This window comes from Scyliorhinus canicula, chromosome 4 (assembly GCF_902713615.1).
Source record: "Scyliorhinus canicula chromosome 4, sScyCan1.1, whole genome shotgun sequence".
Lineage (NCBI taxonomy): Eukaryota > Metazoa > Chordata > Chondrichthyes > Carcharhiniformes > Scyliorhinidae > Scyliorhinus > Scyliorhinus canicula.
In genome coordinates, this window is record NC_052149.1 from 4,745,202 (window position 1) to 4,771,729 (window position 26,528).

A 26,528-nucleotide genomic window follows, 5' to 3' on the forward strand; every position below is an offset into this window, starting at 1 on the left:
AAATTGCCGCCATCAGCTGTGAACACACCTGTTTCGGGTTGTGATCCTCTGCTCTATTCATAATCGGCTTGATCCTCCGCTTCGCCTGCAGCGCACTGACGCCCGGGGATTTCCCGACAGCGTAGGGCTGCCCACAATGGGAGACTCCGGACGGGATTCTCCGATAATGGGGCTATGTCGCCATGCCCGCTAAAAACACGCCTTTAGGGGCCAAGCCCTCACATTGAGGGGCTAGACCCACGCAGGAGTGGTTCCCGCTCCGCTGGCTGGCGTGAACAGCCTTTGGCGCCACACCAGCCGGGGCTGAAAGGACTTCACCGGCCGGCGTAAGTCCGCGCATGCGCCGGAGCGTCAGCGGCTGCTGAGGTCATCCCGGCGCATGCGCAGGGGAGGGGGTCTCTTCCCCCTCCGCCATGGTGAAGACCATGGTGAAGGCGGAAGGAAAAGAGTCCATGGCACAGGCCCGGCTGCCGATCGGTGGGCCCCGATCGCGGGCCAGGCCACGGTGGGGGCACCCCCCGGGGCCAGATCGCCCCGTGCCCACCCCCCCTCCGGACCACGGCGCCCGCCCGTGCCGCCAATCCCGCCGGTAAGGTAGGTGATTTAATCCACGCCGGCGGGAGAGGCCTGTCAGCGGCGGGACTTCGGCCCATCGTGGGCCGGAGAATCGCCGCGGGGGGCCCGCCGACCGGCGAGGGGGACGGAGAATTCGGGACACGGCGGAAGCGGGATTGACGCCGGCACCGGGTGATTCTCTGACCCGGTGGGGGCTCGGAGAATCCCTCCCCTTATTTATTCAGACATTAAAGATGCTGTGAAAATTAAACTGTTTGAATCCACAATGGACAAGTTTTGTATTTGTTCAAAAGTATGGTAAAAAATTCATTTCCAGCATATTCTGTAGATTAAACAAATAGTTTGTGTAGATAAAGGAGCAATCGTGGACCCGTCGAGGCCATTCCATCCATCATGTCTATGCCAGCTCTTTGAAAGATCTGCGCGGTTAGTCACCTGAGGAAGGAGCACCGCTCCGAAACCTAGTGATTCCAAACAAACCTGTTGGACTTTAACCTGGTGTTGTCAGACTTCTTACTGTGAGCGATTAGTATCACTCCCCTGAAACTCTGAAGAAGATTGTTTTTTTATTGTTATCCTGTTGAATTGGACAAAAAATGTTTTGGCAAGAATTTCCTGTCACAGTTACGGCAAAGTTAATGGCATCCACTGTTATAGAACAAAGAACATGGCACATAGAACATTACAGCACAGTACAGGCCCTTCGGCCCACGATGCTGTGCCGACCATTTATCCCAATCTAAGATTAAACTACTCCCCTTCAATTTCCTGCAGTCCATGTGCCTGGCCAAGAGTCGCTTAAATGTCCCTAATAGTCGCTTAAATGTCCCTAAATGTACAAACTGAACAGCACCTTCAGGAGAGGGGCAGATGAGTGACAAAACTCATATTGAAACACTTCTGTTCAAACCCCACTGTTCTGCCATTAGCTTCACCAAGGCAGCACCTTTCTACTTTCCTCATCATTGTCCTCCTTTACCAAACTGCCTCCACTGATCTGCTGCTGGAACCCTCACCCCAGGACCTTATCGCCTGCAGCCACCACAAACCCAAACCTTCACTGTCCACCTTCCCTTCCTCCATCCGACTCATCCAAACATCTGCTCGTCCCAAGTTCCATTCGTCCATTAACATCTTTCCTCACCGACCTATGCTAATCCCAACCTGACATCTTGGGCTGGATTCCCCGACCCCCCCCCCCCCGCCGGGTAGGAGAATGCCCGGGGTGGGGGGGGGGGGGGGCGTGAATCCCGCCCGTCGCTCTGACGTCGGCTGCCGTCTCCTCTGGCGCCGGTTTTCAGTGGGGGGAGGGGATCACGCCACACTGGTCGGGGGGCCATTGGCAGCACCCCCCCTCCCGCCCCCACCCCCGGCAATTCTCTGGGCCCAGATGGGCCGAGCGGCCGCCGGTTTCTGGCCTGTCCCGCTGGCATGAATTGGAATGGTCGCACACGGCGGGACATGGCTGGTAGGTCGGCGGGTGCGGTCCTCGGGGGGGTGGGGGGGACGTGGGGGGATCCGGCCTCGGGAGGGGCCCTGACGGTGGCCTGGCCCACGATTGGGGCCCCCCAATCTGCGGGCGGGCCTGTGCCGTGCGCGCACTCCTTCCTTCCACAACGGCCTCTGTGGGGCTCCACCACGGCCGGTGCGGAGAAGATACCTCCCTGCGCATGCTCAAGAATACGCCTGCCGGTCTGCGCATGCGCGGAACCACAGCGGTTCTGCGCATGCGCTAACTCATGCCAGCCTTTCCCCGCCAGTCGTCCGGCGCCGGCCTAGCCCCCGGAGGATTCCGCAACTCCCGGTTGGCCCGACGCCGGAGTGGTTCGCGCCATTTTCTTACGCCGGCGTAGGGCCATCGGGGGATTTGGGAAAATCCTGCCCCTTATTCCCAAATCCCTGCATCGCCAGACGCTTCCTTGTCTCCTTAATATCCCCCCATCCTCGCAACCCTTCGAGGTCTGTACTCTCTTCCAACTCCGGCCCCTTGGTGCATTCCTAGTTTTAATCATTCCAACATTGGCAGCCGTGCCTCCAGCTGCCAAGGCCACAGGCTCTGGAATTCTCTCCCTCTCTATCTCTCTCCACCTCACTCTCCTCCTTCCTGATGCTCTTTGTCCAGCTGTCCGAATATCGTTTGATGTGGTCGCTGTCAGATTCTGCCTGATAACTCTGCTCTGAAATGCCTGGGGACAATTAACCACATTAAAGCTGCTATGCGAACACAGCTGTTCAATGTGTGCTTGTTATATGTAGTTCATATTGTCTTGAGAATGCAATTTGATTGTTAGACAGGCAGCCCTGTTCTTGGAAGCAATTATATTGTTGACTAAATTGCAAATGTTTGACTAACAAAACGATGAAGGGGAGGTGGGGGGGGGGGGGGATACAGGAATTTTAGCAGCATTGCCCAGTGCATCGTGTGAAATTAATGCAGTTAATGGTCAATTGGGACCAATCTGAGGAACGCATGCCAGCTTTGTCCTGATTGACTACTTCTGGGTAATGTCTCACACACATCAGGGAGACCATTAATAGTCTGACACTGTTCCAGATACATACTTCCTCTCAAATTCTGTTTGTGATTATCAGCTAAAGCGTGGCTGGGGAAGAAGTGGCAAAGGCTGTTCTTTATCCCGATTTATGCAAGGAACCCTTTGCATGATAACCCTTTCCCATCAGCAAGAACTTGGAATATGTGTGGATTCCCACCATGGAATTCTGTCGCTGAACCCAGACCATCTACTTCAACCCTTGAAGTTACGTTTTGAGCTTATTGCCGGTCAGTGAAATACACTGGAGCAGATTTCACTGTCACATGAATAGCTGCAGCCCCACACTCTCGAATCATTTGTTCCCAAGAGGTTACAGAAAGTACTAGCTGTTAACATTATAGTGTGCAGGCAATGGGACACCTGGGAGCTGAGCAAGTGTAGCAACCGGCAGTGTGATGATGATTAGTGGGAAGCCAGAGGATTGTGAGGCCTTTAAAAATGAGCAGAGGTCAACTAAAAAAGCAATAAGGGGAGAGAAGATGAAATATGAGTGCAAGCTAGCTCGTAATATTACAGAAGATTGCAGGAGATTTTTTTCTATATATAAAAGGTAAGAGAGAGGCATTGGACCACTGGAAAATGAGGCTGGCAAAGTAGTAATAGGGAACAAAGAAACGGCAGAGGAACTGAATAGTTACGTTGCATCAGTCTTCACAGTGGAAGATACCAGTTCCATTCCAGAACTGAGTGCAGTGGCCCATCACAAAGGAGAAGGTGCCGGGGAAACTGAAAGGTCTGAAGGTGGATAAGTCACCTGGACCGGATGGACTACTGAGGAGATTGTGGAGGCATTGGCGGTGATCTTTCAGGAATCACTGGAGGCAGGAAGGGTCCCAGAGGACTGGAAAGTGGCTAATGTAACACCGCTGTTTAAGAAGGGAGGGAGGCAGAAGACGGGAAATTATAGGCCGGTTAGCCTGACGTTGGTTGTTACTAAAATTTTAGAGTCCATTATTAAAGATGATAGGCTTCAATGAAGTTACAGTGAAAAGCCCCTAGCCGCCACATTCCGGCGCCTGTCCGGGGAGGCTGGTGCGGGAATCGAACCGTGCTGCTGGCCTGCTTGGTCTGCTTTAAAAGCCAGTGATTTAGCCGAGTGAGCTAAACCAGACTGAAGGGGCAGTCCTTTAAAACAGAGATGAGGAGTACTTGGAAGTGCATGGTAAAATAGGACTGAGTCAGCACGGCTTTGACAAAGGGAGGTCGTGTCTGACAAATCTGTTAGAGTTCTTTGAGGAGGTAACAAGGAGGTTAGAGAAAGAAGAACCAGTGGACGTGATCTATTTAGATTTGCAAAAGGCCTTTGGCAAGGTGCCGCATAGGGAACTGTTAAATAGGTTAAGAGCACATGGTGTTCAGGGTAAGATCCTGGCATGGATAGAGGATTGGCTGACTGGCAGAAGACAGAGAGTGGGGATAAAGGGGTCTTTTTCACGATGGCAGCCGGTGACTGGTGGTGTTCTGTAGGGATCAGTATTGGGACCACAACTTTTCACAATTTACATTAACAATCTGAAAGAAGGAACTGAAGGCACTGTTGCTAAGTTTGCAGATGATACAAAGATCATGGGGCTGGTTTAGCTCACTGGGCTAAATCGCTGGCTTTTAAAGCAGACCAAGCAGGCCAGCAGCACGGTTCGATTCCCGTATCAGCCTTCCCGGACAGGCGCCGGAATGTGGCGACTAGGGGCTTTTCACAGTAACTTCATTGAAGCCTACTCGTGACAATAAGCGATTTTCATTTTCATTTCATTTTCATTTCATTTCAAGATATGTAGAGGGACGGTGGTGTTGAGGATGTAGGGAGGCTGCAGAAGGACTTGGACAGGCTAGAAGAGTGGGCAATGAAGTGGCAGATGCAATGTTAGTACGTTAGTATGTTGAGAGGGCTAGAATACAAGACCAGGGATGTACTTCTGAGGCTGTATAAGGCTCTGGTCAGATCCCATTTGGAGTATTGTGAGCAGTTTTGGGCCACGTATCTAAGGAAGGATGTGCTGGCCTTGGAAAGGGTCCAGAGGAGGTTCACAAGAATGATCCCTGGAATGAAGAGCTTGTCATATGAGGAATGGTTGAAGACTCTGGGTCTGTACTCGATAGCATTTAGAAGGATGAGGGGGGAACTCATTGAAACTTACAGGATACTGTGAGGCCTGGATAGAGTGGATGTGGAGAAGATGTGCCCACTAGTAGGAAAAACTAGAAGCAGAGGACGCAACCTCAGACTGAAATGAAAAATGAAAATGAAAATCGCTTATTGTCACGAGTAGGCTTCAATTAAGTTACTGTGAAAAGCCCCTAGTCGCCACATTCCGGCGCCTGTCCGGGGAGGCTGGTACGGGAATCGAACCGTGCAGCTGGCCTGCTTGGTCTGCTTTAAAAGGCAGCGATTTAGCCGAGTGAGCTAAACCAGACTGAAGGGACAGTCCTTTAAAACAGAGATGAGGAGGAATTTCTTCAGCCAGAGGCTGGTGAATCTGTGGAACACTTTGCCGCAGAAGGCTGTGGAGGCCAATTCACTGAGGGTCTTTATGACAGAGATAGATAGGGGGGCTGTTGCTATATGTATCTGGTTATAAATATAGCAGTCGGTATGGTCACCTTCCTTAATCCTAATTATGTTTACACTTAGAGTCGCCAGGTATCTCTCGATACCGCCACAAGGTTCAAACCCGAATATTGATTAAAGAGCCAATACACCAGTTAGTTAGTTCAAAGTCAATACTATTTATTTACACACAGTAAGATCTACTGATGCACAAAGTACTACAAACTAAACTATCTCTAACGCTAACGCCTATACTTAACTTCGGGTGCCCACTCAGTCAGAGGAACAATGGCCGTTGTTCGGATCTGAGGTTGTTGGGTTCGAAGAGGTAACAGGAGAACAGCTAAGGCCGTCCGCCTGGTAGCGAGCGTTGACCTTGAACTTACTGCTTCTGGTGCAGCTGGTGGATGGGTCTCTCTGCTTCGAGAGCCGAGTCCAAGAGAGCGATTCTCTCGTAGCGGTTCCTTCTTATACCCGGAGGGGCTTTGCGCACTTTTAGGCGGGCCTTAAACTCGGCCCCAATTAATTGGGCCGCTTCTTGATCACTGGTATTGATCTTGACCAATAAAGGGGTGGGTGCCCTGATGGCTGGGCGTGTCTTTGGTGGCCGTTGGCCTGGCTTTGTTTGTGCTTTCGGTTTGGGGAACTGGCGCCGGGATGTCTGAAACATTATCAACTCCCTGAGTGTTAGTCCTTTGTTTCCCGGAGATGGGCCATCAATATGCTAACCCAGAGTTTCCATTCCGTCTGGTAACTGCTTCCCGAATATACATTCAGGCACTCTGCCTGCTTGTTTTCCTGACATTGTCCACATTTCCCTACATTCTTTGCGAGCGTCCATTTTTTATTCTGGAAGTGGCCATTCCGGATGGCTACAGGGCGATTCTCCCATATTGGGCCCAAGAGCTTGCGCCGTCGTGAACGCCGTCACGTTTCACGACGGGCGAACCGGGCCCGGTTACATACGATTCTGGCCCCCACAGGGGGCCAGCACGGCGCTGGAGTGGTTCACGCTGCTCCAGCCTCCTTGGCGCCACGTCAACCTCCGCATGCGCAGTTGGGCCGCGCCATCCTCCGCATGCGCGGGGGACTTCTTTAGCACACCGGCCCCGACTCAAGATGGAGTCGGTGTTCAGGGGCCGGCCGCGCCAGAAAGTAGGCCTGGGGGTGGGGGGGGGGGGGGGGGGGGGGAGAGAGGCCGGCCCACTGATTGGTGGGCCCCGATCGCGGATCAGACCCCATCGGAGGCCCCACCCCGGTGAGGGAGCCCCCCTTCCCCCCCCCCCTCCCCCCCACAGGCCGCCCCCCAACTTTTCCCGCAGAGTTCCCGCCTGCAGCAACCAGGGGTGAACGGCGCCGGCGGGACTCTGTCATATCCGCGCGGCCACTCGGCCCATCCAGGCCAGAGAATCAGCGGGACCGCCGATTCCAGCGGCCCACCACTGCCGCTTATCCGCATCTCGGAGAATCGCGCGCCGGCGTAGGGGCGTCTTGGCATGGTTGCGGCGATTCTCCGGCCCGGCGCGGGGCTCGGAGAATCGCCACCAGGGTTTTGATTAATAAGAGGATCAGGGGTTATGGGGAGAAGGCAGGAGAATGGGGATGAGAAACATATCAGCCATGATTGAATGGCGGAGCAGACTCAATGGGCCGAGTGGCCTAATTCTGCTCCTATGTCTTATGGTCTTATAGCATCACGTTAAGCAATCAGATGGAAGGATTGTAACATTGAACAGTGCAAGGACAGAAAGCAAAGTGTAAATTAGAGTGGGTAAATTCAATTACAAATCAGGTCCAGTAAGGGAAATTATGAGAAGGAAGGAAGAATAGAAAATTATATTTCAAGATTTAAAATTTTTACCATTAAAGATTTGAAACGCTGAAGGAAAGCCCTGTCTGACAGTCTGGTGAGGCAGATTCAATGGGGGTATTCAAAAGTAATTATTTGAGAAGGAAGAATGTTCAGGGTTGAGGGAGAAGGCGGAACAATGGCACTAGGTAAATTGCTTCCTCAAAGAGCTAGCAGAGAAATGATGGGTCAAATGGCAGTCTCCTATTCTGTAACAATGATATGATTCTGTTATAGATAATTAGTGGTGATTAATTTTCAGAGTGCTTGCTTGGCTGCAATTAACACGCCTACGTTGTTAAAATGGTACTAACTCTTGCAAAGACCAGACTTAACTTTAATGGGGTGAATTTAATGGGTAATAATTGTGCAACTTGAGCAAAGACGATTCCTGGGAAGATGAAGGACGATGTGCTGCTTTGGTGAGGTATAAAGTGGAGTGAGGTGACTCAGACTGCAGTTTGTGAATCCTCGCGTCGACTCCTTCCTGGAATTCTGGAGGGATCGCAGTTATGACAGAGGAATCGCGATGAAATGACAGTGAGGCCTTCCACCTCCTCCCCAGGGAGAGCTCATTCCCCTGACCACCAGGGTCAACAAAATGAACCTTTAAACTGGACTCAATAGTTGATGTTAAGCCTGGATTTACAGAGCTCCCAGACTGGTGGCTAAGAGCGAACCAGAGCTGGACCGATATGAAGATGCCAGACCAGACCCCAACATTTGCTCGGGTGGGTGGCACAGTGGTTAGCATTGCTGCCTACAGAGCTGAGGAGCAGGGTTCGAATCCCGGTCCTGGGTCACTGTCCGTGTGGAGTTTGCACATTCTTCCCGTGTCTGTGCTGGTTTCACCCCCACAACCCAAAGATGTGCAGGTTTGGTGGATTGGCCACGCTAAAATCGCCCCTTAATTGGAGAAAAGAATTGGGTCCTCAAAATTTATAAAAGAAAAACATTTGCTCGGGTACCAGTCAGAAACCCCAATCCAGTTTTTTAATTTGCAAGATTGTGAGGAAAGACCACATTGTTCCAGGAGTGATTCCACGCACAATTAGGGAATTTAAAAAAAATTTAGACTGCACAATTCTTTTTTCCAATTAAGGGGCAATATAGCGTTTATTGACCCCTGTAACTGCACTCTTATTTGATGTTTTTTAAGTTTCCATTGACCTTTGTTATGTTCGTTGTTATATAACAGGAGTGGGCCTTTTTGGCTTCGTCCCTCAGTTTGTTTTCCTTCCTTCTGTTTTGTTGGTGGACCTCAAACTCCTCACGGACAGTGATCCGGGGCCGGTATCGAACCTGGGACCTCGGCACCGTGAGGTAGCAGTGCTTGCCACTGCTTGGCCGTGCCGCCTCACAGTTAGGGATGTGATATATTAAAACAAACTTTATTACTAACACGGGATTAAACTACACAATCATCACAGAAATATAACTCACAATTACCAGCTAAACAATAAACAGAAACACTTTGGGCGGGATTCTCCCCTACCCGGCAGGGCGGGGGGTTCCGGCGGGACGGAGTGGCGTGAACCACTCCGGTGTCGGGCCCCCCCCAAAGGTGCGGAATCGTCCGCACCTTTTGGGGCTAGGCCCGCCCCGGAGTGGTTGGCGCCCCGCCGGCTGGCATGGAAGGCCTTTGGCGCCACGCCAGCCGGGGCCGAAGAGACTCCGCCGGCCGGTGCGGGTCCACGCATGTGCAGGAGTGGTTCATAGAATTAGATATCATAGAATTTACAGTGCAGCCAAAAACTAACTCTGCCAGCTTGCTGGAGACCTGGCACAGACCTGGCTCCTCCCATTACTACATCATCTTTATCCAACCCAAATCCCATGACCTAATTACTTAATTTTAAAGACAATAAGCCCAATCAAATGGCCTCAGCGCGTCCGACTCGGTGATGCAATGAGGCCGTTACATCTCATGAGAGGCATCTCGCAAGATGTACGACACTTGGGATGTCTCGCGAGATCTGGATTGTGCCCTCGTTGGATGGGATCCAGATTTGCGCGGTGAAGTGTGCAGTTAGCTTCACTTCAGTATGTCTATCCGGTGTATCCCAAGGCCTGGGATCTAACGTCTACGCCATGGCACCATTTAGCACTGGTTTCCACAAGTGTGTTGTGCAGCACGACCATCATGATAAATTGGATAAATTCAGAACAGATCTGGCAGCTCAACACTGAGCATCCATGAGGCGCTGTGGGCCAGCAGCAGCAGCAGAATTGTGTTCAACCACAATCTGTAACCTCATGGCCCAGCATATCCCCCACTCTACCTTTACCACCCAGCCAGGGGATCAACCCTGGTTCAATGAAGAGAGCAGGAGAGCGTGCCAGGAGCAACACCAGGCATACCGAAAAATGGGGTGTCAACTGGTGAAGCTACAACACAGGCCTGTGAGCCAAACAGCATAAGCAGCAAGTAACAGACAGAGCTCAGCGATTCCACAACGAATGCATCAGATCTAAGCTCTGCAGTCCTGCCACATCCAGCCGTGAATGCTGGCGGACAATTAAACAAACTCACTGGAGGAGGAGGCTCCACAAATATCCCCATCCTCAATGATGGAGGAGCCCAGCCCACTGTGCAAAAGACACGGCTGAAGCATTCACAACAATCTTCAGCCAGAAGTGCCGAGTGGATGATCCATCTCGGTCTCCTCCGGAGGTCCCCAACATCACAGGTGTCAGTCTCCAGCCAATACGATTCACTCCACGTGATGTCAAGAAATCGCTGAAGGCGCTGGATACTGCAAAGGCTATGGGTCCTGACAATATTCCAGCAATAGTACTGAAGACTTGTGCTCCAGAATTTACTACACCTCTAACCAAGCTGTTCCCAGGTTGTCATTTACAGAAGGAACGAGACAAATCCAACCCATCCAATCACCGCACGATAGCACAGTGGTTAGCACTGTTGCTTCACAGGGACCCGGGTTCAATTTCCGGCTTGGGTCACTGTCTGTGCGGAGTCTGCACAATCTCCCCGTATCTGATTGGGTTTCCTCCGGGTGCTCCCGTTTCCTCCCACAAGTCCCGAAAGATGGGAATTGGGCATTCTGAATTCTCCCTCTGTGTACCCGAACAGGCGACGGAATGTGGCGACTGGGGGATTTTCACAGTAACTTCATTGCAGTGTTATTTACCGCCCTATCAGTCTACTCTCAATTTTCAGTAAAGTGATGGAAGGGGTCATCAATAGACTATAAAAGTAGGGAAATGTTGCTGCAACTATACAAGGCATTGGTAAGACCGCACCTGGAGGACTGTACACAGTTTTGGTCCCCTCTTTGAGGAGGGATGTAGTGGCAATGGAGGCAGTTGAGAGGACGTCCACTCGATTGATTCCAGAGTTGAGGGGTTTGTCGTAGGAGTGCTGCACTGTCAGAGGGTCAGTACTGAGGGAGTGCTGCACTGTCAGAGGGTCAGTACTGAGGGAGTGCTGCACTGTCAGAGGGTCAGTACTGTGGGAGTGCTGCACTGTCAGAGGGTCAGTGCTGAGGGAGTGCCGCACTGACAGAGGGTCAGTACTGAGGGAGTGCCGCACTGTCAGAGGGTCAGTACTGAGGGAGTGCCGCACTGTCACAGTCAGCACTGAGGGAGAGCTGCACTGTCAGAGGGTCAGTACTGAGGGAGTGCCGCACTGTCAGAGGGTCAGTACTGAGGGAGTGCCGCACTGTCAGAGGGTCAGTACTGAGGGAGTGCCGCTCCGTCAGAGGGTCAGTACTGAGGGAGTGCCGCACTGTCAGAGGGTCAGTACTGAGGGAGTGCCGCACTGTCAGAGGGTCAGTACTGAGGGAGTGCTGCACTGTCAGAGGGTCAGTACTGAGGGAGTGCTGTACTGTCAGAGGGTCAGTACTGAGGGAGCGCCGCACTGTCAGAGGGTCAGTACTGAGAGAGTGCTGCACTGTCAGAGGGTCAGTACTGAGGGAGTGCCGCACTGTCAGAGGGTCAGTACTGAGGGAGTGCCGCACTGTCAGAGGGTCAGTGCTGAGGGAGTGCTGCACTGTCAGAGGGTCAGTACTGAGGGAGTGCTGCACTGTCAGAGGGTCAGTACTGAGGGAGTGCTGCACTGTCAGAGGGTCAGTACTGAGGGAGTGCTGCACTGTCAGAGGGTCAGTACTGAGGGAGTGCCTCACTGTCAGAGGGTCAGTACTGAGGGAGTGCCGCACTGTCAGAGGGTCAGTACTGAGGGAGTGCCGCACTGTCAGAGGGTCAGTGCTGAGGGAGTGCCTCACTGTCAGAGGGTCAGTACTGAGGGAGTGCCGCACTGTCAGAGGGTCAGTACTGAGGGAGTGCCGCACTGTCAGAGGGTCAGTACTGAGGGAGTGCCGCACTGTCAGAGGGTCAGTACTGAGGGGGTGCCGCACTGTCAGAGGGTCAGTACTGAGGGAGTGCTGCACTGTCAGAGGGTCAGTACTGAGGGAGTGCTGCACTGTCAGAGAGTCAGTACTGAGGGAGTGCCGCACTGTCAGTGGGTCAGTACTGAGGGAGTGCCGCACTGTCAGAGGGTCAGTACTGAGGGAGTGCCGCACTGTCAGTGGGTCAGTACTGAGGGAGTGCCGCACTGTCAGAGGGTTAGTGCTGAGGGAGTGCTGCACTGTCAGAGGGTCAGTGCTGAGGGAGTGCTGCACGGTCAGAGGGTCAGTACTGAGGGAGTGCTGCACTGTCAGAGGGTCAGTACTGAGGGAGTGCCGCACTGTCAGAGGGTCAGTACTGAGGGAGTGCCGCACTGTCAGAGGGTCAGTACTGAGGGAGCGCTGCACTGTGGTAGATGCTGTCCTTCAGATATCACAAAGACCAAAGCCTGACTGCCTTTTTAGTTGGGTATAATTGAATGCAATGCACTGTGTTGAAGAAAACCAGGGGAATTATCCCTGGTGCCCTGACCAATGTACAGTCAGCATTGCAGAACGATCTGTGCCGTGATGACAGTGCAGTTTGTGGGATATCGCTGTGGAGAATTTGGCTGCTGCCTTTCCTCCATTACAACAGTGACCGCAGTTTGAAGGTTCTTCATCGTGTGTGCTGCTCTTTTGGATTTCCTTCTTTTTGATCTTCTTGTGGAATGTGTGTTCGCAAAAAACGTTTGGAGAGGGATGCAGTGGTTTTTGCCGATGTTCGTCCCGGACTGCTCCATGAGGCAGGATTGAGGCAGGATTGAGTGCTGATCCGGGATTCCAGCGATGTACACCGAGATGAACTTCAGCTGCTGGACAACATCTCAGTGAAGGGTATTCGTGTTCTCTGGGATCTGCGGTGTGAAGGGTTGTGAATGGTGGAGTGTTCCAGATTGTCGAGGAGTAAAAGCTGAGGGAAGCACTGAAGCCTGAGGCAGCCTCCACAGGGTCTCCAGAGAGACAACCCAGTGTCTGAGACCCTCCTGAAATACCACACTGAGCGGCTACAGCCCCTTGGGCTGGCGCATCAGAAAACCTTTCACATGATGAAATGAATTGTGTGTTGAAGTGAAGTAGAACCGACTGGAATGCGTTGTTCTCTATTTAGTTGAATTGGTCCGTGTTGCATTGTGAAATATGTGGGATGTGGCCTCACCAATAAATTACATTTTTGGAGAATGAACGTGACAGCGACACCTCAGGTAATGCATCAGCCATCACTCCAGTGTCCAGCTGGACTGCGCTCAAAACTGATACATAAAACTTCCAAAACAATGCAAAAATGAACAAGATCGAGGGGCCTCACGGTAGCATGGTGGTTAGCATCAATGCTTCACAGCTCCAGGGTCCCAGGTTTGATTCCCGGCTGGGTCACTGTCTATGTGGAGTCTGCACGTCCTCCCCGTGTGTGCGTGGGTTTCCTCCGGGTGCTCCGGTTTCCTCCCACAGTCCAAAGATGTGCGGGTTAGGTGGATTGGCCGTGATAAATTGCCCGTAGTGTAAGGTTAATGGGGGGATTGTTGGGATACGGGTTAAGTGGGTTTAAGTAGGGTGATCGTTGCTCGGCACAACATCGAGGGCCGAAGGGCCTGTTCTGTGCTGTACTGTTCTATCTATCTAACCAGACAGGTTTCAGTTAGTGAGTGCTTATTATGGCGGCACGGTGGCGCAGTGGTTAGCACTGCTGCCTCACATCGCCGAGGATCCGGATTCAATCCCGGCTCTGGGCCACTGTCCGTGTGGAGTTTGCACATTCTCCCCGTGTCTGCCTGGGTCTCACCCCCACAACACGAAGATGTGCAGAGTAGGTGGATTGGCCACGCTAACTTGCCCCTTAATTGGGAAAAAAGAATTGGGTACTCTTAATTTATTTTTAAAATATGAGAGTTTGTTCGATATCGAAATGTCCACTCCTCGTTTTATATCAATAAATGGCGAAGGGGCTCAGGATTTTCCTGCATGACTTGTGGATCTATCTGCGGTTTTTAGGAAATGTTTTGTCCTGTGACCTTTTTCCAAGACCCACTCGAGCCCATGTCTAAAATATCAAAGGAAGGCTGAGATGTTCCGTCCCTGGATTGATCACGTTGATTAACCTATTAACTGAAGCAGGAAGAGAAGGCAAAGAAAGCTTGACGAGCAGCTTTTAACATGAGGGATACTAGCCTATAATTTCCTGGAGTGGGTGATCTCACAGGGAGCATTGGGGATCCACATGGGCCTGTCAGGATTGGGGCTGGATTACTTTTGCAGCTTGACGTGTCGGATGTTCACTGAGAACGTCTTGTCGAAGGCACCTGGCCAATCACAGTGAACATAATCTCTCTCGGGAAATCAAAACAGACGAATGACAGGGCTGGTTTAGCTCACCAGGCTAAATCGCTGGCTTTTAAAGCAGACCAAGCAGGCCAGCAGCACGGTTCAATTCCCGTACCAGCCTCCCGGACAGGCGCCGGAATGTGGCGACTAGGGGCTTTTCACAGTAACTTCATTGAAGCCTACTCGTGACAATAAGCGATTTTCATTTTCATTTCAAAGGAAATTGGGTGAATTGGAGTCAAATCAGGGACAGAGAGAGAAACAAAGAGAGGGAAAGAAAGATCGGATTAACGGAGTGTGGTGATATGATCTGCATACTTGTCTGCCATTGGGCCAGAACGTCGGCTTACAATTGGCCCTGGTCGGTCATGTGCCTCTCGACCGATTGGCCGAGAGGCTGAGTTAACCACGCCTCTATTAACGAGGTATAAATGGTCAGACGCCTGACGATCGTCCCTTTCCATTGTAGACGATCGCAGAGCTGTGTTCTAGTCAATTAAAGCCAGACTTTGGTAAATCACTCGCCTCGTGTATAATTGATGGTACATCACGGAGGGAAGACAGAAACAGGATGGGAAAGTAAGAAGCAAGCAAAAATTTTACATTTGTAGTCCAAGAGAAAATTAACATTAGTTTATTATTCTGCAAGAATGATACCCTGAGGTAAAAATTTTCCTTTTCTGAGTGTCCAGCATTGACATTCTGGATCTGACTGAAAATAGACATGTGACCAAATGTAGCCCCCCCCCCCCCCCCCCCCGGTATGTGTATAAACTGGGGCCACTGAAAAGAGGGGCGGGATTCTCCCACCCCCCCCACCGCCGGGTCGGAGAATCACCGGGGGTCGGCGTGAATCCTGCCCCCGCCGTCCTCCGAATTCTCCGGCCCTCCAAAAGTCGGCGAGGCGTGAATCGCCCCGCCCGCCTCGGAGAATGGCGGGGACCGCCGCGACTCAATGGGCCCCGGGGCTGCCCGAGTTCTCCGGGCCGCGATGGGTCAAAGTCCCGCTGGCTTATTGCCGGTCCCGCCGGCGTGGATCAGACTAGATCCCTTACCGGCGGGACCTGGCGGCATTGGCGGGCTCTGGGGTCCTGGGGGGGGGGGGGCGCGGGGCGATCTGGCCCCAGAGCGGTATCCCCACGGTGGCCTCGCCCGCGATCGGTGCACACCGATCCGCGGGCAGGCCTGTGCCGTGGGGGCGCTCTTTTCCTACGTGTCGGCCGTGTCAGCCTCCGTGATGGCTGACACGTAGGTGAACCCCCCTCCTGCGCATTCGTGGGGATGACGTCAGTAGCTGCTGACGCTCCCGCGCATGCGCGGACTCACGCCGGCCGGCGGGGCGTAAATCACTCCGGCGCCGGCCTAGCCCCTGAAGGTGCGGAGGATTCCGCACCTTGGGGGCGGGCCGACGCCGGAGTGGTTCATGCCACTCCGTCCCACCGGGACCCCCCCTCCCCCCCCCCCCCCCCCCACCCCCACCCCGCCGGGTACGGGAGACCCCCGCCCTAGAAATCTGTACTTGGTGTAATGAGCAAGGAAACCTGTGTGACTGAGATAAAAGCAACTTTAAAGCAGAATGTTCTGGAAAACCCAGCAGATCTGGCAGCATCGGTGGAGAGAGAGAATCAGAACTAACATTTCGGGTCCTTCGTCAGAACTGTGTGACTTGTGTAAGGATACAAAGGATGTCTTTAGCAGCCCCTCCAGATTGAGGATGACTTCCTTCTCTCTCGATCTGACAGGTTCGGAGATGGCAGATAAATGGGATCTCCGGAATCTACCACATTCGGGTCAGTAGGTGATTGAAGGTTTGGGGAGATGGATTGATTGGACGTTTGTGTGCTCTGACACCTAAATAAATAAATAATCTTTATTATTCTCACAAGTAGGCTGACATTAACACTGCAATGAAGTTAATGTGAAAAGCCCCTAGTCGCCACATTCCGGCGTCTGTTCGGGTACACTGGGGGAGAATTCAGAATGTCCAATTCACCTAACGGCACATCTTTCGGGACTTGTGGGAGGAAACCGGAGCACCCGGAGGAAACCCACGCAGACACGGGGAGAATGTGCAGACTCCGCACAGACAGTGACCCAAGCCGGGAATCGAACCTGGGTCCCTGGCGCTGTGAAGCGATTGTGCTAATCACTGTGCTAGCCTGGCACCCCCACCATGTTCCTGGCGAAGTCTCTTGATGTCTTTGCCGCCATCCCGAATTAACCTTCTCCATTGTGGTTGTTCGCAAGCCAGGATTTCCCATGAGTCAGCGGGAAATGTTTGCCACCTTCAGGATGCTTCGTGGACATTCCGAAAGTATTCCTGCTGTCACCCTGGAGGTCCCCTGAGCTAGCCGGGTTCCGAGTGGAGCTATTTCCTCGGGAGCCCCTGGGTTAGGCATATGAAGTACGTGCGCTGCACAGCAGAGCTGGCTTCGGATGATTAGCCCCTCGATGCTGGGCAAGTTGCTTGGGAGGGGGCACGGGGGTTGGACAATCTTTCTTGCCACCCGATTTGCAGGAAATTGTGAAGTGGCCACTGGTGGGACTTCGCCAGTGTTTTGAGGAGCCAGCTGGAGGTTTCCCAAGATCATTGATCTCTGAAACATCTATGATCTATGTACATAGATCCCTGAAAGTTGCCACCCAGGTTGATAGGGTTGTGAAGAAGGCCTATGGTGTGTTGGCCTTTATTGGTAGAGGGATTGAGTTCCGGAGCCATGAGGTCATGTTGCAGTTGTACAAAACTCTGGTACGGCCGCATTTGGAGTATTGCATACAGTTCTGGTCGCCTCATTATAGGAAGGACGTGGAAGCTTTGGAACGGGTGCAGAGGAGATTTACCAGGATGTTGCCTGGTATGGAGGGAAAATCTTATGAGGAAAGGCTGATGGACTTGAGGTTGTTTTCGTTAGAGAGAAGAAGGTTAAGAGGTGACTTAATAGAGGCATACAAAATGATCAGAGGGTTAGATAGGGTGGACAGCGAGAGCCTTCTCCCGCGGATGGAGGTGGCTAGCACGAGGGGACATAGCCTTAAATTGAGGGGTAATAGATATAGGACAGAGGTCAGAGGTGGGTTTTTTACGCAAAGAGTGGTGAGGCCGTGGAATGCCCTACCTGCAACAGTAGTGAACTCGCCAACATTGAGGGCATTTAAAAGTTTATTGGATAAGCATATGGATGATAAGGGCATAGTGTAGGTTAGATGGCCTTTAGTTTTTGACTTTCCATGTCGGTGCAACATTGAGGGACGAAGGGCCTGTACTGCGCTGTATCGTTCTATGTTCTATGTTCTATTGAATTACAGAATTGATACAGTGCAGAAGGAGACCATTCGGCCCATCGTGTCTGCGCCACACAAGCATCATGACTCAGTGCCATTCTCCTGCCTTTTCCCCGTACCCCTACACATTGTTTCTGTTCAATTTATCATCTAATGCCCTCTGGAATGGATTGAGCCTGCCTCCTCCACACTTCCAGGCAGCACATTCCTGACCCAAACCGGCAGGTTAGCACAGTGGTTAGCACTGTTGCTTCACAGCTCCAGGGCCCCAAGTTCGATTCCCGGCTTGCGTCACTGAAATGAAAATGAAAAAATGAAAATCGCTTATTGTCACCCGAGCAGGCTTCAATGAAGTTACTGTGTAAAGCCCCTAGTCGCCACATTCCGGCGCCTGTCCGGGGAGGCTGGTACGGGAATCGAACCGTGCTGCTGGCCTGCTTGGTCTGCTTTAAAAGCCAGCGATTTAGCTGAGTGAGCTAAACCAGCCCCTGTCTGTGCGGAGTCTGCACGTTCTCCCCGTGTCTGCGTGGGTTTACTCCGGGTGCTCCGGTTTCCTCCCACAGTCCAAAGATGTGCAGTTTAGGTGGATTGGCCATGCTAAATTGCCCTTCAGTGTCCAAAAAAAAGAGTGAGGTGGGATTACGGGGATAGGTTGGAGGCATGGGCTTGAATGGGGTGCTCTTTCCGAGGGCCGGTGCAGACTCGATGGGCCAAGTGGCCTCCTTCTGCACTGTAGATTCTATGATTCTATGAAACAGCTCGCTGTGTGAAAAAGTTTTTCTCACATCACATTTGCTTCTTTTGTAAATCACTTTAAATCTGTGCCCTCTCGTTCTTGATCCCTTATCGAGGGGGGGAACAGTTTCTCCCTGTCTACTCTGTCCAGTACCCTCATGGTTTTGAACACCTCTATCAAACCTTCTCTCAGCCTTCCTCTCTCCAAGGAGAACAGTCCCAACCTCTCCAATCTAGCCTCTAAACTGAAGTTTCTCATCCCTGGAACCATTCCTGTAAACCTCATGATTCATGTTTAAGATGCTAAAGATCTTCACTGAACTAATGTGGATCATTAAATTGAGCTTAAGTAACCACAGAGGAGGAAAATACAAAATAAGGTGACAGGATAAGGTGACAGTGGGGCGGCAGGGTGGCACAGTGGTTAGCTCTGCTGCCTCACAGCACCAGGGACCCGGGTTCAGTTCCGGTCTCGGGTGACTGTCTGCGCGGAGTCTGCACGTTCTCCCCGTGTCTGCGTGGGTTTCCTCCGGGTGCTCCGGTTTCCTCCCACAAACAAAGATGTGCGGTGCAGGTGGATTGGCCAGGCTAAATTAGTGCCCACACATGTGCCGGTTAGGTTGCAGGGTTATGTGGATAAGGGGGAGTGGGCACAGGTAGAGTGCTCATTTGAGAGGTCAGTGCAGACTCGATGGGCCGAATGGCCTCCTTCTGGTCTGTAAGAATTCTACGTAACCTGTAAAACTGTAAATGATTTAGTTCATTAAAAAACAGTTCATTCTGTTAAACGTGACAAATTTCTAAAAAGAACAAAGGAACAAATCTGCTGCTATGTGAGTGGTGAATAATCACATCCTCAGCAAACCCAAAAGTAGTGCGGAACCAATTGGCTGCTTTTGAAGTGTAGTCTGGGCTGAGAGATCAATGAGCGTTTACTGCTCCCAGCAGCACACACAACACACCTGTTAAAAGAATTAAAGCTGGCCAAACCAGTTATGTTCAGTCTCTTTTTAAACTCAGTAATCCTCAGTGTCGAGTGCTGTCATGTCAGCTCTGTAATGAATTATTCAGGGAGCTGGTATAATCACCACGTCATCTTTCAGTGACACAGAATGGAGCAAAAGGCATCAATCTAAATGCCGTCATCGCACTCCAGGAGAAAGAAAATTAACTCTTTGCACCCCCCCCCCCGCCCGCCCCCGACGGTGCTGCCCAACCACATTGGCATCCACTATGGGGGTGCCTCCGTTTAAAAAAATTCTCCACTGTGTTTTCAAATTTTTCCATGGCCTCTTCCTCTCCCTGTCTCTGTGTAATCACAGAATTTACAGTGCAGAAGGAGGCCCATCGAGCCTGCATCTGACCCTACAAAGAGCACCTCACTCCAGCCCATGTATCTACCCTATCCCTGTAACCCCCACTTCACCTTTTTGAACACCTAAGGGCAATTTATCATGGCCAATCCACCTAAGACGCACATCTTTGGATTGTGGGAGGAAACCGGAGCACCCGGAGGAAGCCCACGCAGACACGGGGAGGACGTACGGACCTCACCGGAGCCATTATAAAAGAGTTTGAGGCTGAATCAGATTACATATTAGGACATGTGGCCAAAAGCTGGGTCAAAGAAGCAGGTTTTCAGCAGGGCCTTGAAGGGGGAATGTGCGGTGGTGAGGCTGAGAAGCCGTGGGAGTGAAATCCAGAGATTAGGGCCCAGGAAGCTGACGGCCACCGATGATGCAGCGATGGAAAGTCAGGATGATCCAGAGGCCACAATTAGAGATCCCTCAGAGATTGTAAGGCTGAAGGTAGTCATATATTGGGGGGGGGGGGGGGGGGGGGGGGGGGGCTGTTCAGACCCTGGAGGGATTGAAAAAGGAGGGTGACAAAATTAATAGTCTGTCCCCCCCCCCCCCCCCCCCCCCCCCCCCCCCCCCCCCCCCGCGCTGGACCAAGAAAACAAGTCAGGACCAGAGAAAGAAAAGATCTTCACCTCAGCAATGACAGTCTTGGAGGAGCAAGATGGAGGGAAAGTGCTGCCGCAAGGACTCAAGTCTGAGCTTGAATTGTTTTCTAGCTTTGCAGATACACTGGAGGCGCCCAGGAATGAACAAGGGAAGTTCTCAACAACAGGCACAGGCAACTCGATACAGGCACAGGGTGACAGGACCTGGGCCTTAACTCCCTGGGCTCCAGGGTCCACACTTCCCAGGCCTCTGCCCCCAGGACCCCACGCTGTTTCCTCATTGGTCAGGGTTCATATGCTCCCGCGTGATAGGCTCTGAGCCAGTCACTTTGACCCTGAGGAATCGCCCCTTAAACAGGCCACACTACCACATCCCCTCCACTTAAGTCCTTGAATAACATTTTACAAATCAGACTGTGTGTAAGTGCTAGATACATTGGAAAAGGTGAAGGGACATAAGGGTAGGGAGTCCATTGCCAAGTCTGTCCAAGGACCTCGGGATCCTTGCAGACTGCCTTAGTCCCCCACCCCACTCCTCCGCCTCCGAGGTGGATTCCTTGCTCATTGAGGAAGACGATCCCAGAGACTCCACCAGGCCCGTTCCCTTCTCCGGCTCCCACCTGGGCTGCCGGCTGAGTCAACTCCCAACTCCTGGGTTCCCTCTGCTCTGGGGCGGTCAGAGGGCCACAATGGCCCCATCGGCTCCAGGACGGGGTTGTCCTCCCTCAGCCTCTCAGCTAGTCGACACGTTTCCGTGCTGTCCTACGCCAGCCTCGTTCCACTAGACTTGCCGAAGATCCGCCTGCGGGAATGATTAGAAAATCCCGCCCAATAATCCAAAACCTGCACTCGATCGGCTTTTGCTGGCCAGACGTAGAAAGGATCTGAAATCAGATGGAGTTAAGATACAGGCCAGCCATGATCTCACTGATGATCTACAAATGGGTATTAATCTGCTCAGTAAGCAGACACAACCGTGTCACATCGTTCTCAGTGTCACCAAATATCAGCTCGTTCATTTTTAACCGAAAGCGGACTTTCTAAATGATGCAAAGGTAGGAAAAATTCAGGGGTCCAAAGATATTTAGGGATCAGGTACACGGAGCATTAAAACATCAGGTACAGGAAACAATTTAAACGGCTGCTGGGATGCGAGCCTTCATATACAGGGGACTGGAACAGACAAAATAGGAGCAGGATTAGGCCATTCAGCCCCTCGAGCCTGCACTGTCATTCATGGGTGATCTGATTGTGGCCTCAATTCTACTACCCTGCCTACCACCCCCATTGCTCGTGACTCCTTTCTCGATCTAAGCTCTGTGTCTGACTCGGCTTTGAATATATTCAATGACCCACCCTCCACTGCTACCTGGGGTAGAGAGATCCACGGGACAACCACTCCCTGACAAAATAAATTCCTCCTCACCTATGTCTGAAACGGGAGGCCCCTCATTTTTAAACCGTGTCCCCACGTTCTAGAGTCCCCCCACTCGAGGAAACTTGGGCGTGAGGCGATGGGCTGAGGTGAAGAGGGACGGAGCATAAACACTGGCAGTGACCAGTTGGGCCGAATGGACGTTCCTGTGTCTGTAAATTCTATGTTCTGAGATTGAGATTGTGGCTTGGCACATTTTCATGGTTTTCCTTCTTTTTCTAGGTGTCGACATTCTCCAGAAACTTGGTCTCCTAGGCAGTGGAGCACAATTCCCATCGCCTCCGCCTTCTCAGCCAGCATGGACACCACTCTCGTTACCTCAGGGGATCACCAAGACAGAGTCAGGCATTGTCCTGTCAAGCGACGCACACATTGAGGCTCCGACAGCAAGCATCATGCCAGGAGACTTTGGAAATGAATTCACTATAGTTGTTAGTCTCTGTTCTCATCGTGTCAACAATGCTTTTCTCTTCAGTGTTAGAAACAAGAATAGACTCCAGTTTGGTGTACAGATTTTACCAAGGAAATTAGTTGTGTATGTTGCCGAGAAGCCATCTGTATATTTTGATTACAACGCGCACAATGGACAATGGCACTCATTCGCCATTGCGATTAAAGGCAGAACTGCCACCTTTTCAGCCAACTGTGGTCAACAGGTCATCAGCAAGGAACTGCTTTTCGAACTGCAGACGTTTGTTTCTGGCAGCAAGCTGACCTTAGGGAGGATGAGCTTGAAAGCAGTTCCGTTTGAAGGCGCCATATGCCAGCTGGATATTTATCCTACTGCCCAAGCTTCGACCAACTATTGCAATTATGTCAAGAAACAGTGCCGCCAGGCAGATAGCTACCGATCCCCCTCACCGTCCACCACCACCCTTCCCAATGTCGCCAATTCCAGCTCTCGGGATACCAGCTCTTCACTGAGTGAAGAAATACAACCAAAACCAAGTTCAGCAACGATGTCACCTCATGCCACAAACACACAAGGGCAAGAGGTTACGGATCAAGATAAATATTTTGGCCATTCATTAGACGGAGGTGTTGAAACTAATACGCAACGGAATTTGCCAGAATCAAGAGTTTGGTCTCCGTTGACTCCAACCTCGACCCCCCGCTTCAATGACACTTTGAGATTGCGCCCATTCCATGATACAGGGATCGACCCCGGTGCTGCTCAGGCCGCCCGTGACCAAAACTTTGAACCTGACACCAGAAAATCTGAAGGATCGTCCAGCAGGGAGGGAGCAGAATCAGAAGAAGACCATTCGGAAATTGTCGCGGAAGGTGGAAACCGGGAGAATGCAGAGCTGTCCGACAAAGATTCTTCCCCCTTAACTTCGCTGCTAAAACTACACGTGAGAAAGGAAAATCTGGGAAATGTAAACCGCCCTGAGATAGTGGAGCAAATTTCAGATCAGCTTCTGGAAATGCAGGTGATCAATGCAACGTTGTACAGAGCGTCGAAGGAAACCTCGATGCAAAATCAGAATATTGTATGGGGCGAAAATGGTGACTCCCCTGTGGATTCTGATCACACCGTGGAAAATTCACACGAAACTGACATTGAAAACTACGACTATGATTATGAAGACTTCCTGGACTATCTAGTTGAAGAAGGTTTACCTGGACTAAAGGGGGAGCCAGGGCCACCTGTAAGTCTTTCGAATTAATCTAAACTGATTCATAAATACTCAACAAAGGGGTCTGTACAAGAAGTCTTTACGGTCATGAAAGAGTTTGAAAGGGTAGCTGTGGGGGAACATGCTTTCACTTGTGGGAGGGAACCAGCCAGATAAGACAGTCACTACTCAATCCAATTGGGAATTCAGGAGAAACGTCTTGACCCAGAGAGTGGTGAGAATGTGGGATGTTGAACAACGGTTGAGAGGAGTTCAATACACAAATTTATGTGTGTGTCTGTATATTAATGTGTTTGTGGATAATATTTAATGGAGGGGCTGGGGGGGGGGGGGGGGTGCGGGGGGGGGTCTTGCCCACTGGCTGGAGGGTTGGGGCGCCCCCTGCCACCTGTGGTTGGGCAGACTGACTGCATTGAATTCTAGTTAGACAATTCAAAGGCAGTGACAGGCATGCCCCCCACCCCCACAGCCAGAGGCCGAATCAAGGAGTGTGTGTGAGTGTTTGTGCGTGCGTGTGTGTCTATGTGTGTGTGCGTGTGTGTCTATGTGTGTGAGTGAGTGTGTGAATGAGTGTATGGGTGAGTGAGTGTGTGTGTCTATGTGTGTGAGTGAGTGTGTGCGTGTGTGTCTATGTGTGTGAGTGAGTGTGCGTATGTGTGTGTGTGTGAGTGAGTGTGTGTGTTTATGTGTGTGAGTGAGTGTGTGTGAGTGAGTATGTGTGAATGAGTGAGTGTGTGCGTGCGTGTGTGTATATGTGTGTGAGGGAGTGATAGTGAGTGTGTGAGTGTGTATAAGTGTGTTTGAGTATGAGTGTGTATGTGTGTATGAGTGTGTGAGTGTGTATGAGTGTGCGTATATGTGTGTGAATGAGTGAGTGTGTGTGTGTGTGTTTGAGTATGAGTGTGTGTGTGTGTGATTGATATTTGTCAGTTCTTTCTATTTCAGCCACTTCATAAAAAGACAAACGTTATGTTGGGTATAAAGAGCTCTCAAAAGTAAGAGAAAAGATTTTTAAAAACAGAGGGCGCGATTCTCCCATATGGGGAGAAATCGTAAGGCTGGCGTCAAATCCGGGCGGGTTTGACGCCAGCCCCCCCCTGCCCGACCGGGAACCGATTCTGGTCCCCGGTCGGGGCTAGCATCCCGACGCCGTAAACTCCGGCATCGCGGGCTTAACGAATTTCGTTAAGCCCGCTTGCCAGAGTTAGCGCCGGCTGACGCGTCATATGACGTCAGCCGCGCATGCGCGGGTTGGAAGACTCCAACCCGCGCATACGCGGATGACGTCATCGCGCATTTGCGCGAAACCCGCGCATGCGCGGGCCGGGATGCCCCTCAGCCGCCCCGTGAATGGATACTGCGGGGCGGCGGAAGGACAAAGAATGCGCGGGCATCGGGCCCGCTGCCCGCGATGGGTGCCCACCGATCGCGGGCCCATGGCACCCTTGGCACGGCCGTGGTACTGCCGTGCCAATCGGTGCCATGGTTTTAAAAATCGACAGTTTACGGCCGTTTTTACGAACGGCCAGACCAGGTGTGTTTGCCGTTCGTAAAAACAGCCGTAAAGGGCTGGGAACTCGGCCCATCCATCAGCTGAGAATCGCTGCCGGCCGTAAAAAAACGGCGGCAGCGATTCGTATTGGGAGTCAGGCGTGGGGGGGAGAATAGCGGGAGGGCGTCGGAACAGCGTGGCCGTAAAATTTTACGAGCCACGCTATTCTCCGCACCGTCGGGAGTGCGGAGAATCTCGCCCAGAGTTATTGAAAAGTCTTTGCTGTGATTAGAGGAAGCACATTTGACTTTTACAGACAGGTGTCTCGGGCACCTCACGCTGGTCTCAAAGGTGTTGGAGCTGGTAGTTGGAAAGTGGCTGTGATGTTTTGATGAAATGTAAAATCATTGCTGCTGTAATGGAACTGAAACACTGCTAATTGGTTAGATTGGACTGGATCAGGAGCAGGCAATATAGAATGTCGCATTTTATTTATCTAACTGTTTTTAGCATCTTAGTCTTTCTGCCTGTCACACTGAGGTGTGGTTGAATCCTCAGCAGTTTCCGTAGATTTAAGATGATAGTTGTGCAGATCTCACACTGGGAGTGACACACCCTGCATTTATATATCCCCTGAGTGTAGTATAGCCTCCCAGTCGAGCTTGCACCATGGCTCATTCACACCTGCTGGAAGCGACATACATTCATACACAGGGGCACGCTGATAGGGTGAGATGCAGAGCGATGTGAGGTGTCTCCCGGTGGAGCAGGAATCTCAGCATGACACTGAATGGGGTGAACGGCCTGTTTCTGCACTCGGCCTAATGAATGATTCCCATTCAATATTTTTACATCTTTTCTTCGACCTTTGCTCGGTTTTACTCTTCCACATCAACATTTCATTCTGAATAAGGTTAATGACGAATACATCATTTTCTCTTTCTGTTAGAAACTGTAAGGTAACTGGGGGAGGCATAGCAGCACAGTGGTTAATACTGCTGCCTCACAGCACCAGTGACCCGGGTTCGATTCCGGCCTCGTGCGGAGTCTGCACGTTCTCCCTGTGTCTGCGTGGGTTTCCTCCGGGTGCTCCGGTTGCCTCCCATAGTCCAAAGATGTGCAGGTTAGGTGCGGTTATTGGGATAGGGCGGGATATTGGGCCCAGGTAGGGTGCCCTTTCAGAGGGCAGGTGCAGATGGGCCGAATGGCCTCCATCTGTAGGGATTCTATGAGTTTATAATGCCTCTGGCTGCAGTGCCCCAATTCTGGCAAATCAACAGATACTTTCAAAATATTGTAAATGTGTGTTGTTTATTTTATTAAGAATGGCGATATACAAATTCAATAGTTTGTTTATACTGGTTCAGTAAAGCTGGAAAGAACATACATCACAGTTGGTGAAATATCCGATGGTGTGCAGCCTGTGTTATTGATTATAGACAATATGTTCTGGCAAAAAGCTGAGTGAAATCAAGCCGGTTTAGACAGAAGTGGCCTCATTGAATTAGATGAAAGGTTTGCATTTATATAGTGCCTTTCACAAACTTAGGGCATCCAAAAGTGCTCATGAGCCAATGAAATACTTTTCCAGTGTAGGCACTGTATTAGAAGCCTCTGCATCTGATCTGCAAGATCGGACAGACAGCAATGTCAGAAGAAGCAGACAGGGTTACAGTGATGTTGATCGAGGTGCAATTGGCGAGAACTCCCTTGCTCATAGATTTT

At 51.5% G+C, this 26,528-nt stretch overlaps 1 protein-coding gene across 2 annotated transcripts in view; it reads left to right on the forward strand.

Annotated features, from left to right (window-relative positions):
• Positions 1-26,528, forward strand: part of LOC119964316 (collagen alpha-1(XXIV) chain-like) — a 341,532-nt gene that overhangs the window by 29,084 nt on the left and 285,920 nt on the right. For both annotated transcript variants that reach the window (XM_038793605.1, XM_038793606.1), the window contains exon 2: positions 21,894-23,323. In XM_038793605.1, the coding sequence (XP_038649533.1) occupies positions 21,894-23,323 (1,430 nt within the window). The remainder of the gene's footprint in view (positions 1-21,893; positions 23,324-26,528) is intronic.